At 36.2% G+C, this 15,091-nt stretch overlaps 1 protein-coding gene across 2 annotated transcripts in view; it reads left to right on the top strand.

Moving 5' to 3' along the window:
- The window catches only part of KIF16B (kinesin family member 16B), a 138,900-nt gene that overhangs the window by 34,272 nt on the left and 89,537 nt on the right, over positions 1–15,091 (top strand). For both annotated transcript variants that reach the window (XM_064709461.1, XM_064709460.1), the window contains exons 11-12: positions 1,449–1,514; positions 4,005–4,064. In XM_064709461.1, the coding sequence (XP_064565531.1) occupies positions 1,449–1,514; positions 4,005–4,064 (126 nt within the window). The remainder of the gene's footprint in view (positions 1–1,448; positions 1,515–4,004; positions 4,065–15,091) is intronic.

Genomic DNA, 15,091 nt, shown 5'->3' with positions numbered 1-15,091 from the left:
GGTGCATAAATATGAAAATTTTTGGATTTAAACAATACATTTTATTTGTGTTTGGTTGTGCAGTATGTTAGAAGGCACATAAAATTCTAAACATGTAAAAAATATTTTCAGAAAGAAAACAAAAATGCTGTACTTCACTTTTACGTGATTCTCTTTCTTGCTTGGTCAGTATGATCTGCTGGAAACAGTCAGTGCACAGGTTTAATTAAGTTTAGTTTTTCCTGTGTTCCCAGGGTGGTGAAACCAAAGTAACAGTAAAGAATATCCAGTTGGTTCAGGCCAGTTGTCTCTTCTGTATAGTGTCCTGCAGATCTGCTAGGTTTCATGCTTGAATGAATATACTTTGGAAGTATCTGAAATACTACTTCAGATTTGTTTCTAGAACAAGGTAATTCTGTTTTAGATGGTCTGTGCAATGTGAAATGTCAGTCCAGCATGGACCATTGTTAGTAGAAGAGAAGGACTTCAGGTGGATTTCATGCTATAAAAAATTTGCTGAAAAAGGGGATGGAAGCAGAAATGGCTGTTGTAGATGAATGGAGCAGAGAGCTCTGCTTTGTTACAAACAGTTAAACTCTTTATGGGATTGAATTACTTGTGATTTTTTCATCTTCTTTAGGAGGGGAAAACTAATTATTTTCAAAATATGATTTGATTTAGAGTTAGCAAAGTAGATGTAACTTGGACCCCCTTGAAGTTTGAATGCTTTAACCTAGTTTCAAGCTGTAAAATAGTGGTTATTGCAAAATAAATCTTGTTCAGTGCTAGGATGTGGTAGATGGCTGTGTGGGAGACAGTAGAGAACTTAAGTTTATTGAATTTGTGATGGTTGGTAAAACAGCAGGTGGTGTATTACATATGCAGAGTGGTATAAATCTCTGTATAATTTATTTCCTGTTTCCTTTGTATCACCAGAGCACTGTATTGCAAATGCTTCTGTAGGTCTGAAGATACTGTTTACCAAAATGTGGTGCTGGATTCAGTGTAGAAGGTCACACGCAATGAGTACTGCCTGTGTGTTTTTGTTCTTTAGTAATTTTCCTCTTCTAAAGCCAGTTATGTTAAGGTACAGTTATTAAAGATAAAGCAGTATACAAAAATATTAAAGCAAAATGGACAACTATTCATGCATAATAAAATTTCATGTTTTTTAAAATATAAAGAAAACTGTATTAGGAGTTACCTGTTATAAATGTGTCTGGTTTCTCGTTGTGTGGCCATGTGTATGAGTGAGTGAAAATAGTACTTTCAAGCAAATTTGAAATACCTGCTTTGACAGGATTTTGATTATTCTGTTTATAGTATTTCAAGGTAAAATGATAGATATTAAAGTTCAAGGAAGTTTATGCTAAGAACTCAGAAAAGTTGAACAATTCAATTTCATTTGGTTCCCCCAGAAATTGTGACTGTTTTCTTTTTGAATTGATGTTTACTCTTCATGGTTTTAGATTGCACTCTTGGATTCTCCAACAGCTTTAAGTATGGAAGAAAAGCTTCAACAGAATGAAGCAAGGGTGAGTTAAAATTTCATAAAGCAGTTTTTAGACATCAAAGAAAAGGAAAGGTAGGTGGTCTGAATGCAGGCGTACTCATAATTTTCAGGATTTTTTTAATGTGCAACTAAGCTTTTTCCAACCAGGAGCATTGCCTTGATTCTTTAAAAAAAAAAGTAGGTGTGTGAATTAATAATTTTGTTATCCTACTAATATAACATTGTAACTAAGAACAAAATACATATTTTATGTTTATGTAGTAGTTCTCTTTATGAAAATGAAATGAAAAGACTTGTTCCCTGACCAGCCTGACTAACTAAGAAAGTATGTTTGTAAATGGCCTAGAGAGGGAAAAGTCACTAAATGACAGTAATAGGTAGCAAGTAATCACAGTAAGAAAATATTCAGTGTGTACAAAAAACAGCAGAAGATTATGAGGAGAATGGTCACCTCTTCTATGCTTCAAAGTAATTTATAACTTGTGGTGTGGGGTAGGTTTTTAGAAAATTTCAGTATTTAAATTTGGTGTATACAAATCTATTAAGTGCCTAATTATCTATCTTTTTGGGGGAGGGTCTTAGGTCTAGGTGTACTTCACAGTGTGCCTCTCACCAGGTTTTTCAGTAGTCCAGCCAAATGTAGAGGCTGGAATAAATTTCCAGACAGTTTGGATAACTCACAGCATCCAGAAGAATCTAGATATAATGGTACTATCATTTCTCTGACTAGCAGTCTTTCATTCTTTATTGTATCATTCTGTGTTAATTCTTTCCTGTGTATTAGCTTGCTTTGAAAGCTGTTGCAAATTGGTTCAGAAAAAAAGAGTAAAAGTCATACTTTGGAAGAGGCAAGAGGAAAATATTTGAAATTATTCAGCAACATGGCAGCAGATATTTATTCTGAATACTGCCAAAAAGATGCAAATCATATGTAGATATGAGGCCTTAAAAAAAATGGCTCCTTAGGTGGTTTAAATGGTCAGATTTACACTGGTACTGCTTCAGCCTTTAGGATTCGAAAATTTATGTCTTGCTTTGAGGATCCTGTTTTATTTATATCCTTAGTCTTTTTGAGTACAAACAAAAAGCTTTTATCTAAGAGTAGCTCAGTAATGTAAATTGCTGACTCTAGGCTAATTAGAGTATGTTATTCATGTTCTGACAGTAACCATTGCTTGTCGTGCTCAGAAGTGTTGGCCCTGCTGTTTGGGGTGTTTATCAAGTGTATTTTATTACCTTTGTCAGCCTTGTTAAAAGGTTATGTGATTACTATTCATGATAATTACAACAGGCATAATTACTGAAAATTCTTGGTAGATGTTGCAGTAGTTGTAGCTTTTTTTATAATTGAATGAGTGCAATAATTAATTTGTTTATATAGATTTAAAGACTTTATCACCATATTTATATTCCCTGACAAGTATATAGTGACTTTCTTTAATGAGTTGATTTTTCTTATATAAGAATAATTTGGAGTAGTTTAATTTAAAAGATTTAATTAAAAATGAAGTGTTTCTGAGCAATACAAATTGTTCTGGTGTGGTGAATAGAGCTGTGATAGAATTCCTTCATGTTTGTCTTTCATCTTTTGAAATTTATTTTGTTTTAATGTTCCACTTAGAACATTAAAATAAAAGGTGATAAGACTAAAGGAAATGGCCTCAGGTTGCTTCAGGGGAGGTTTAGATTGAATATTAGGAAAAATTCCTTAATGGGAAGGTTGTTAAACATTGGAAAAGGCTGTCCAGGAAAATGATTGATTTGCCATCTCCAGAGATATTTAAAATACCCATAAGTGTGGCACTTCAGAGGGATGTGTTCAGCAGTGGCCTGGCAGTGCTGGGTTAACAGCTGGACTTGATGATCTGAAGGTGTTTTCCAACCTAAATGATTTTATACCCAGCACTCTCCCTGCCTGTAAAGCCTTTGCAAGCCTCTGCTCTGTATCGCTGATCTCAAACTTCATTTTTCTTGCATCGCTTTTTGGTTTCTTAAATTTTTTTCTTCAAGTCCACTGCTGTCTTTGATCTGACTTACATATTGTGCTGATGACAATGAAGTGGGTGGTCTCTAAATTTTAGCAAATTTTGCTCTGTGTTGCTGCTGAAGCCTGCTGGTCTGGCTCTTCCTGTGCTTGCCATCCTCTAGAGGGGATTTTTGCCTTACCATGCCTGCCTGTGCCATGGGAAAGGAGCTGTCCTTGCAGCGAAGGGATTACTCTGTGGCAGTAAACTTTGTAGGATTAAAGCACTTTATGAAACTGATGAAGGTAGATAATTATTTGAAGTAATTATCCCAGACTTTCTTTTCATCTTACAGTGTAAATAAGAATTTTAGGGTTTGAGGGAGAAGTAGATATGGCAAGTATTGCAGTAGCATCAGTGCTCTTCTAAATGCTTAAGTATTAAACTTTACAAAGAATTGCACAAATACTTAGTACTTCTTTGAGAATGCATTTTTCAAGAACTTTGGAAGAAATGTGATTTTCTTCAAAATTTGTTTTCTTTCATAGGTACAAGAACTGACCAAAGAGTGGACTAACAAGTGGAATGAAACTCAAGATATTCTGAAGGTAAGGCAAATAAATAAATTTTTCTCTTGGCATTTGACCTAGCCTTAGTATTTTCCTCAAAAAAAAAAAGTTATTTTTCTAAGTCATGTTCTTTGGTTCAGCTCCTTGTGTTATTCACCATAGTGACCTCACAGCGCAAAACAGTTTCTCTCTAACAAATCTTTAAATTGCTGAATGGTTTTATTGAATTAAAAATGCAGAAACTCTGGGCCAGGGTCAAGTGGATCCCTCATATCCTTGGTATTTATGTGATATCAACAAGACCTGTGAATAATCACTTCTTATCTTACATGGGGTGTCTCAGTGGATGTAGTGCATTTTAGATATGGATTTTCCATTGTCCTGGTGAGATTTTATATTGGTATTTGCTGCATGATTGAGGTGGCAGTCTGAGGTTATATTTTAACAGGATACTTGATGATTCCATGTGTTTGTACAAGGACATGTATGCATGCACACATACACAGAGGAACAATTCCCACTATTTGTTTTTTAACATATTAACTAATATTTTTGTTGCCAAATGTTTTATTCTGTTAAATAAAAATTTTGAAAATTAGGCTTAATCTTTCAGGATTTGCTGAACACAACTTGTTGGTAATGCAATTCAAGCAAGCATTTAGAAGTAATTTTTTAATTCTCCATATCGCTGATCTCAAACTTGATTTTTCTTGTATCACTTGTTGATTTCTTAAATTTTTTTCTTCAAGTCTACCACTGTCTTTGATCTGACTTCCACCTGAGTTGAATGGCTCTGTGCTTAAAAATAAAAGTAAAGCACATATAGCAGAGAGAATAGAGCAGTTTTGGCTACATGTTTGTTATTTTGAAGCATCTATATATACATGAAACTTGGTTAATTCTCTCTTTATTCACATGTGGATGGGAAGTCCATTGTCACATGCTGCATTTGTGAATTTTGGTCAGTTGTGGAAGTGAACTTTCTGTTGCATGTGGGAAGGTTTGGAAGCTCTATGTTGGAAATGCACTGATTCATGCACATAAATTACAGAATCAGAGGAGATGTTAACTGAACAATACATATAAACAAATGAAAGCTGCATTTGTTAAATACTTGAATCTAAAGGACTTAAACACAGAAGCTGTAATTTCTGATTTTCTAGTACTGAGCTTTTCCAGCATGATTCTTGCAGCTTCTGTATGAGCTGCACTCTCATAGGATGATATGTGAGTGTATGAATATACCTTATACTCCACTTTTGAGTTAAAGGCAGTTGATTAAACTTTCTTTGTCCCAAACACCCTGAAAATCTGCAACAGCTTTCTTAGTTGTACTGTTGTATTTTACACCATTTCACTGAAAGTATCCATATTTTTATTCACTTCTTGTTTAATGATTCATGAAATCACTGACAGCATATGAGTGGGAAAGGGCTTTTTGGAAGTTGGCCAGGCTGAGTCGCTGGAAAGCAGATTTTAAACTTCAGAGAGCAGTGGTGCTTTTTGTTATGGATTCTCTGTGAGTTCACTGGGGTTTTGTTTTGTCATTTACGTCCCTCCCTTGCACACAGAGACAGTGCACGTTGTAATTTGTAAAACCAGATTGTCTTGGCACTCTGAGAAGTGAGATTGTCTTTGTATGTCCACATCAGTGAAGTCACACCTCCCAGTTTCCCCATGCCATAATTCAGTAACTTTCAGGACATTCTTTATTAAGGTACTTAGAACTTCATGTTTGTATTATATTTAAAACCTTCTTTCCCTTGTCTCCCCCTGGCTTTGCTATCCTGAGATAGTTGGTGCCTTCCAACTCCTGACCTGCAACAGGCTTGAAGAATTAAAAACCATTTGCTTTTCAGTTTCTAACACTTTTTGCTCCAAACCTGCAAGATACAAGTGCACTTGTTTGTAGCTGAATGGGATCCCTACTTTATTGTATGTAGTTATGCTTTTTTGTACTAAGTTCTAAATATTCAAGTTCACAAGTTCTGAATATTAAAGTTCACATGATTTTGAATTCTTCTCACAGGCTGATAGGAGAAATCTATTAATGTTTAAATCCAGAATAACTGAAAGGATTTTGCATAAGCCTTGTAAAATACAAGTAAGACTTACAGGGCATGCTGGTGTCTTCCAGCAGATCAACAGAAAATTGCTGGAAAAAGTTACCTGGCTTTCAGTGAATACAGTGCTTTCATCAGGCAAAGATGCCTGACAAATAAACAGTGTTTTGCAAGGAAGATGTTCCTTAAATGTTTTACCTTTGCCAGTTATTTTGAACCTTGTTCAAAATTAGATCAGTAGCATCTAAATGCTACCTTGAAAATAATTCATAGAGAATGGAAAATACTCTCCAGCTAGAAAGTACCAAGAAACAGAAAAATCCATGTGAAGGCAGGTTTTTGATAAAAAGTATTTGGCAGCTTAGAATTCAAATTTTCTACTGAGCACTGTACCATGTGTGCAACTGACATGTGCATCCCAGCATTCTTCCTTATTTCTGTTGGTAGCTTTTGTCCCCTTTGACATTTGTGTGTGGTTAACCTGAAGTTGTGTTTTTCCATCTTCAGAATATTTTGAACTATCCTATGTGCAGACATTGTCAGTTTTGATTTGGGGTAGCGTGCAGTGGCTGAGTGCCACTGTGAGCTGTGAACATCTTGTGTAGTCTTTCATTGTGTTGATGATAGATTGGGCATTTCTTGGGCTGGGGGTGTAGCGCTGACAGTGCGCTCTTTATTTTGTGCTTTTGGGAGAATCCTCTTGGAGGGTGACTGTGGGTGGTGGCTTCCTCTGGAGTCTGAATTTTTGTCAACTCACACCTAAAGCCCAAATCTTCTCATTTTCTGTATTCAAGGCTTAGGAGCCTGTATACATCAGGGTTTAATTTTGTGCTGACTCTATATGAAGGATTCTTTATTGTGTGGCATGGCAGGTTCTGGGTGTTGATCTGCCTGAAGGTCCAAGCATTGTTTATAGTAGTGATGTTTGTTTTCATCCTTGATCTTCTCACTGTAATACAAACTGACACTCTAACCTTGCTTAGTACTATACTCTGTCACCCATTCTTCTTTTTAATAGCAGCAAGGATATTTGGATGCTTTATAAATTTAATAAATATGTGGATGATGCTTCACCATTGTGTAAAATAGTGCATCAGAGACCAAAGTGTTAGTGTTTGGTTTGAAGTCCACAGGCTTTGGGTTATTTCTTTAAATGTCACCAAAGGATTGCCCAGATTTACAGAAGTGTTGCTTTGCATTGCTTCTGTCTTCAGATGTCTTGCAACCTCAGCACTTAACTGGAGCATTTAGCTTTCATCTCAAGCTCATTGGATCTTTGTGTGAATTTTTTTTTGCCTTCTTCTAATGTTCTTTCATGTACATTCCCAAAAAGAAGAGGAGGAGGGAAGAAATCCTGTTTGTTTTTTTCCTTAGTTTAGTCCTTTTTGTACTGTTCTGCTAAAGATCAATCATAGGATCTAAGATGTTAGGGTAACCTAGCCAACTTTTGATTTTTTTCTCTTAATTGGTAATTTAATGAATTGGTATGAAACTTCTTTTGATGTGCTTTATTTGACTGCATATGTTGTCATTCTCCTAGAGATTTTTTTTTCTAGTGTCACCTTTTAGTTGTCATCCTTTGTGCATGTTTCAATTTCTTTTCTAACCTTTAGCAGCTTTTAGATTAATCTTTTTAAAATGTGCGCTCCTTTATAGAATTCTCTGCTGATTTTTCTTCCCAACTTTCTTTTATATTTCTCTTCCTTTTTCTATTTGTGTAGAAATAGGTATGACTTTGAGCTATTGCCTTTGTAATGTATGTCATTTGTAGCTAGTGTAAAGGTATTTAAATGCTCTTTTTAACTTATTTTTAGTTTGAAGTAGATTTAAAGTTCCCTTTTATTTGCTTATCCTGTTGTTTGATTCTAACCATGTCGTTAGCTTTGTGTGTTGATGTCAAAGGATGTAGAGGGATCTATCATCAGAGTCTATTAAAGGCCAAGGGTTTTTTTTGTGTGTGTGTGTCTCTAATCCCTGTGATGAATAGTTTAACTAGTCTTTACTTCAGCTGGCTTTGTCCTGTTGATTTAGTGACACCACCTCACTTGCATCAATAATTCTGCTGCAGCACTCTACCACATGGTGTGCAAATATGTAATTGAACACTGTTTATTGATGATTTATTGATGATTCTTTTTCTTTTCTTTTTCTCTTTTCTATTTACTGCTTAATAGTGCATATTTATGTCTCAACAATGGTTGTTCTACATGAGGAAGAAAACTGTCTGTAAACTGCTTATCTTCAAGCATTAACATCTACTGGTTGTTTATATCATGCCTCTTTTTGGGGAAAATGAAATACCCTTGACTTGCCATGATGATTAAATAGAGATTAATGCCAATTATTTTGGTGGACATACTCATCTAAGCAGGGAAACTTTCTTTCTTTTTGTTGTTTTGAAGCATCTATACATACACGAAACTTTGTTAGTTCTCTCTTTATTCACATGTGGATTGGGAAGTCCATTGTCACATCCAGCATTTGTGAATTTTGGTCAGTTGTGGAAGTGAATGTTATGTGGGAAGGTTTTGAAAGCTCTGTGTTGGAAATGCACCGATTCATGCCCATAAATTATAGAATCAGTGGAGGTTTTAACTGAACAATACACATAAACAAGGGAAAGCTGCATTTGTTAAATACTTGAATCTAAAGGACTTAGAAACTGTAATTTCTGATTTTCTAGCACTGAGCTTTTTCAGCATGATTTTTGCAGCTTCTGTATGAACTGCACTCTCATAGAATGATATTTGAGTGTATGAATATACCTTATATTCATTCCACTTTTGGGTTAAGGGCAGTTGATTAAACTTTCTTTGTCCCAGATTCTTTAGGAACCTTGGCTGTATGCAGTAGAGACAGTAGGAGACCAAAACTCAGAGCAGCTGTGTTGCTCATTATGAGGTGTAGATTAGGGTGACACAAGCAAATATATTTTATTTTAACCATTTGCTTTCCATGGTGGCTTGCATACCATAGTGAACTCTGTCAACAGCAGTTTGTTGTGTTCTATATAAATGTTGCATTTGCCTACATTTATTTTCATAGCCAGATAATCTTTAAACCACATTTGCTGAGTGATATTAAAACACTGTTGTCTCACTTCTTCTGCCTGAAACACTGGGCATACATCACCATTTTGCTGTTTTGTGTCTTGTTGTTACTCCCTATTAACTGTGACCCACTTGTCTGCTTTTCCTCTTCTCATTTTTGTTGTGTTCTACCCCATTGTGTTGCCCTTTGAGCATTTGTTTTCTCCATTCTTTCATATCATTGCTTTAACAAGCTCACTCCTCAGGTGAGAAGTGCTGTCAATTAGCACCTTCTGCTTTCACCTAAAATTCTCCTGTCTGCGTCCACTTTTGATGGCAGCAGGGTAGAGGAGTTGTAGAAGGTCTTGGGCTTCTGAAGAACAAACTCCAGGACTTCTAAAAAGTAAATAGGCTTTAATCCTGCCCTTTAGAAAAGTGCATGTGAGTTTTAAAGGCCTCTCCTCACATGCCTGTGGAGAACAGCTTCTAAGATTGGTTCTGTTTACAGGTCAAATGAAAAAATGATGTTATAGGCCTGGTGTGCATCTGTATATAAAAGTGTTTACATGATGCTGCATTTAAACCATTCGCAGCTTTGGCATATGTGTTTATTTGTATGTTTGGCAGGAATTGTTTCTAAGGCTTTTTCTGTTTCAGTAAGTGAATAATTTTTGTGAACTTGTTGTTAGGCATATTGGTGTTGCATTTTGGTTATAATCTCTGTTGTTGGCAGTGTTTGAAGCATATTGGCCTACTTCTAAAGGGAGAATTACATATGTACTTTGACTTGAACAAACCTTATTTGATATTTTATAACTTGTTTTATCATCTGTTTGTATTAGAAAACTCCTACTGCATGCTTCCAGTTTTTGTTTGCTTACTAAAAGCTGTGTCATCTGCTTGAATTTTTTAGAAAATTTTTAAAAATCTCTGCAAAATTAACACAGGATTGCACAACTAAGAAGCTGAAGCTGGCAGAAGCTGGCACAACTGAAGCTGGCAAAAAGAATTTAAGTCAGATGTTGCTGCTTTGTTTTCCGTTAGAAAAGTTCATAGAGTAGCAACTCTGTTCCTATAGATATTGACTTCCTCAACAATTGTTCTCCAGCAATTATGTAATGTATGTTCATTTATCAAACTGAATTTATATGGAAAAGAAAAATGCACATTCGCATTAAGTAGTCTCTTATATGTTTCATAGATTTGCCTTCAGCTGGCTTGTAAGTGCTGTGCAGAGGAAAAGATATTATAAAACTTTTAAGAGGGTTGATGTTAATTATTTTTGTTTATCTTGGTCAGTAATCACTCAATAAATGACAATAGCATCTTTTCTCTAAAGCCTGTTTAACTGTGGTTTTGATTTCTTGCACTAGATGTCACTGCAGATACAATAATCAAATTCTTCTGCATGCTTAATTTGGATTTAATTCATTTATTTTAAGGGAAAATAATTTGCAATATCTTGAATTTCATTGCTGTTTGCATCCACTAAGATAAGTTTATGAGAATGCCAAAACAATACTTTAGGAGCAAGTCTTGAGAAACCTGAGTAACTGTTCTGACAAAAACACTTCTAAACAACAATCCACAGTTGTAATGCACTGCAAAGTGATTTTGTACATTAAGATTTATTGCACTTATTTTTCAGTGTATTTTTCAACCCTCTTTTTCGACTGACAGTATATCTAGAGTGTTTGAGAAATTTAGCTAAAGCCTTTAAAACATATTTATTTTTTAAAATGTGTGTCCTTGGTATTTCAGAGATGTAAAAGATCAGTTTCTGAGAGAGGCAGATGTTTTATTTTCTCAGGTAATACAGGTGAGAAGGCAAACAGGTTTTTGGACATAAAGGTCTCCAGGCCACTTCTGCTAATTGCTTCTCTGATTATTGCACTGGAAACACCAGTGGCAATGATATGCAGTTTCTATTTATAACTGCTTCTTTTAACATTTTTCTCTTTATTAATCACTTCTGTACATTTATAATTGAGTTTCAGTACATGAAAATTTAATAAGCTTGTTTGGTTTTTTTTCCTCTTTCTTAAAAAAGTTGTCTGATAACAAGGGAGTGTTTACTGTTCTCAGTCCTTTCACATTATTTACCCACAGCATGAGCAGTGATGAGTAATAGCAAGCTTAGCTCTCAATTTTATTAGGATTTGTTTTATTACACCTGGCCTTGTGCATTATGTATTTATTTCCCAAGGGTAGCAGTTACCAGCAGTGGTTGTAGATAAAACATCATCTATTCTGGCCAGAAGATTTCTCCTTTGGAATTTGAGGTTGGACAGAGATTATCCAAATATGATTTGTTTTACCTTTTCATACTCTATGACTGAACAGATACCATTATTAAGTGATGATTATCACTTTGCTTAAGTAAGTTTGTCTCAGCCTTGGCTTGATGCTGTCAGAGCATGAAAAAGGTACTGAACTGGGAGCTGGTGCTGCTTATCTATTGTAGCTCTCTTCCTAATAGAAGCAGAATTGAAAGGGCCCCAGCCACCTGAGGAATGCTGAGTGCAGCGGTCAAAAGTAGATTTCAAAAGGAATAATTGTCTGCTTTCAAGTCTTTGTGCCACCTGTGTTCATCTGATGAAGAAATCTCCTTTTTCTCTTGCAGATGCTATAGCTGCTCGTAGTCCCTTTGTGCTGGACTGAGCACTTTTAACTTTCAGTTTCTGCTAGAAAGTTGTGATCAAGAGATGCCTAATGCTACTGATTGGTTTTTGTTTCAATTTTAAACACTTTTTCCCACTTGTCACCAGCTGGGCCATAATAGAAGCACAACTGGGGGCTACAGTTTCTGAACTCACCAATCACTGATTAAGGCAGCTTGAACAGTTTGGTTGATAAGGCTGAGCATTTCAAAAGAGCCCTCCAGTGTCTAGGAGTATCCATATTGCCAAATATTTCACTGCCCTCCTCCTCCTTCCAAGTGGGGCCCTGCATTTGCAGATTATTCAGGCCATGCTTGGCTTTAATGCATCACTAGAGCTTGTAGGTGGTTTTCAAATGAAAGGGAGCCAGAATAGGTTGCTTTTGAAATCCTTTCTACAGCTCAGATGCCACTTGTTCAACAGTTCCTCCTGGGTGTTTGTTCTGCTTTCCTATTAATTATCTTGTGCCAGGAAGGTGGTCTAAATTGAAATCAGTGGAAACTCCTGAAAGAAGAAGAAATATATCCTAAAAACTGTTTCTCCCAAAGGATCAGCAGAGAAGTATTAAGAGAGAGAAAAAATGTAAATTTCTCTTTGGATTTGGCTATGGGATGAGAGAGAAACATTCCAACATCAGCAGTTTAGATGAACCCCAAATTTAAATCTGCCTCACAAACAAGCTGTTTCTAATGACAGTGTGATGTGAAATGCCGGAACCATTTTATTCTGCTGGTGGTTTTTGCAGTATATTTAGGAGTTTGTCGCTGTGTGATTCTGATACCTTTGAGTGCATGGTGCTGTTGTGTATCTGACTTGGCACCTTAAATGGCAGCTGGGCTTTAGCCTTGATTCACAGAGTCTTAAACACAGGTGGCAGCACAGACTGTGGCTCTTGCAACAGGCAAGAATGTGCATCTAACTATGCATATTCCTCTGCAAAAGTCTCCACTGTTGTGTTGCTAGTTCTGAAATCTGTTTTTTCTCCTTGGTGGTTGTTGCTTGGTAGTGTGCATTGTCCTCCTTCCTCCTCCACTTCCATCCAATAGCATGGGTTACATGTGGATCCAGAGGAAGGAATTCACAGATTTAAAGCAATCTGGTACTTTAGATTAATCTCTGCAGAAGTAGAGATGAATATCTAGGTAAACAGAATTCTAGATAAGTGAAACAATTCTCCCATTGCCCTAGAAACATGTAAAAAATAGCAAAATAGCTTTTAAAATTAATAAATGTATTTGCTATGAGCTTAGGGTTTTTTTTTCTCTGACTCATTTATCATCCAGCTTTAGCAACAAATGAGATAGGAGTCCTGCAGATAATAGTCCACTGCTTTCTCAATTCATTCCCAGAATAAAGTCTATGAAATAAATTATTTACAGGTCCTGTAGAAAATATGTTATCATGTAATTAAAGGCTATTTTGTAATGCATATGGAAGAAGAGATGAATGAAAATAGCCTGTCTCTTTGTCTTCCAGCCAGGCCTTTTCCCCTTTTTAGCTGTCAGCATGAAGAATACTGAGGGTGGAGTTGCTGTCTCCTGGCTGGGAGATATAATATCTCTTTGGTGGTGTCAGTAATGGCAAGAAAAGTCTTTTTCTCTGTCCCAAATGTCAGTGTTGCTGTATGCAGACTTACTTGCCCTTGTGTGTCCTCAGTGTGTTCACACATAGGAGACTCTGGAGTCTCCTTCACTTGGGACAAACCAAATTTGCTCTGGGTGCCTTACAGGAGTGGCTTTCCCTCAGATCAGGCTTGTGGGGACAGGAACCAGCCTGCAGCAGATGCTCCAGCAAGGAAAATAGAAGCTTTGATGGTTTAAGTTTTATAAGCCACTGGGAAACAGGATTTTACAGACTAGTGTCCAGAAAGCCAAAATAGGAACCTCTGCTTACAATTAGCCAAATCCTGCAGCTCTATTCAGAAGATTTTTCTCTGATGTCAGAAGTAGTTCTGTCTGTGCAAAAAAGTCTGAAGTGTTTGGAGCAGGCATTTCAGCTTCAGTTGGTTGTTGGAAGTCCAGGAATGAGGGCCAAATTTCCTGAAAAATAGTTTTGGATATGCTAAGGCTTCTTATAGAAATCCCTGCAGCACATAAAATGTAGAGGTGCTTTGGGATGCCACCACAATTGTAGGATTTTATGTATATTGGTAGCCAGCTGTGTGTCAGCAGTGAGCAAACTGTTCCAAGAGGGAAAGAGAAATAATGAAAAATGGAGAGGGTAAGCTGACCTCATGAGACTAAGAACTGCTCCTGTAATTTCCTTATTCTTTACATCATTCATTTTCCATCATTTTAGCTTCAGTGTCTTAGCAGCTGCTCATTTAAGGAGTTTTCCATCCTGCATTGGCTTTTTGGACCTGTGTTCATTGCAGAGAGCTGTTGATGCCTCTCTGGGCTGCTGCAGGAGCACCTGCATTTTCACACTAAGCTGTTCACAACAAAACTGCAGTTTTCTGATCTTGCTTTTTGCAGACTCTTCAATTGGCATCTCTTGCTTGATGAGGGTGCTACCATCTGATGCTCTGGGAAATGGGGGAAAAACTGCTTAGGAAGTTTTTGCAGTGGTGGTTTTCTTTGTGGTCTTGGATAGTAGAAGTTTCTTTGTCTCAGAAGAATGAGAAGTGTCTTATCTCTTCTAAACTTTTTGTTTTAAATGCACTGAAACCAGTACAGCCAATAGTGTGGTGTTAATTCTTTGTTTCATTATCTAGAAGACACAGTAAGAGTTTGTGCCTTACCCAACATCTATATGCACAAGTAAATCAATATCCCCTTTCATAATTGATGGCTATATAAGTAATTTATTGCCTATTAAGGCAGTTATTTTTTATACTAAGGCATTATTTTATTTATTATTTTTATATTAAGACATTATTTTTAATTTTCAAAAATGTTTTATTGAAGTCCCAGGATAGTCCCAAATGTAACTTTGGCATGTGCACAAGTTATAAAGCATACACCTCCACTGATGGTGTTTTCCATATTTCCTCCTCTCTTAGCATTGCCTCCCAAATAACATGTACTACTTTTGAGGCTAGTGGTTCAAAATTTATTTTGATATTCCAGAAACCATACCTATGTCAAACTGAAATAAAACATGGGGTAGAAATTTGATAGTGTATATGCAGCTTTATAAAAACTCAAGTTTTTTAAACAGACACTCACTAAGATGAGGAGCAGCTTCACTGATTCAATACAGAGCAAAAGAATTTTTCCTACTTTAATATGTAGGCTGTCACTTCAGTGAGAATCTCAGACATTTCAGAGTTGTGTTTTTGGAACACTTTTTTTTTTTAACCCTGGAATTGTTGG

This window comes from Zonotrichia leucophrys, chromosome 3 (genome assembly GCF_028769735.1).
Source record: "Zonotrichia leucophrys gambelii isolate GWCS_2022_RI chromosome 3, RI_Zleu_2.0, whole genome shotgun sequence".
Lineage (NCBI taxonomy): Eukaryota > Metazoa > Chordata > Aves > Passeriformes > Passerellidae > Zonotrichia > Zonotrichia leucophrys.
This window is presented reverse-complemented; position numbering and strand designations above follow the sequence as displayed.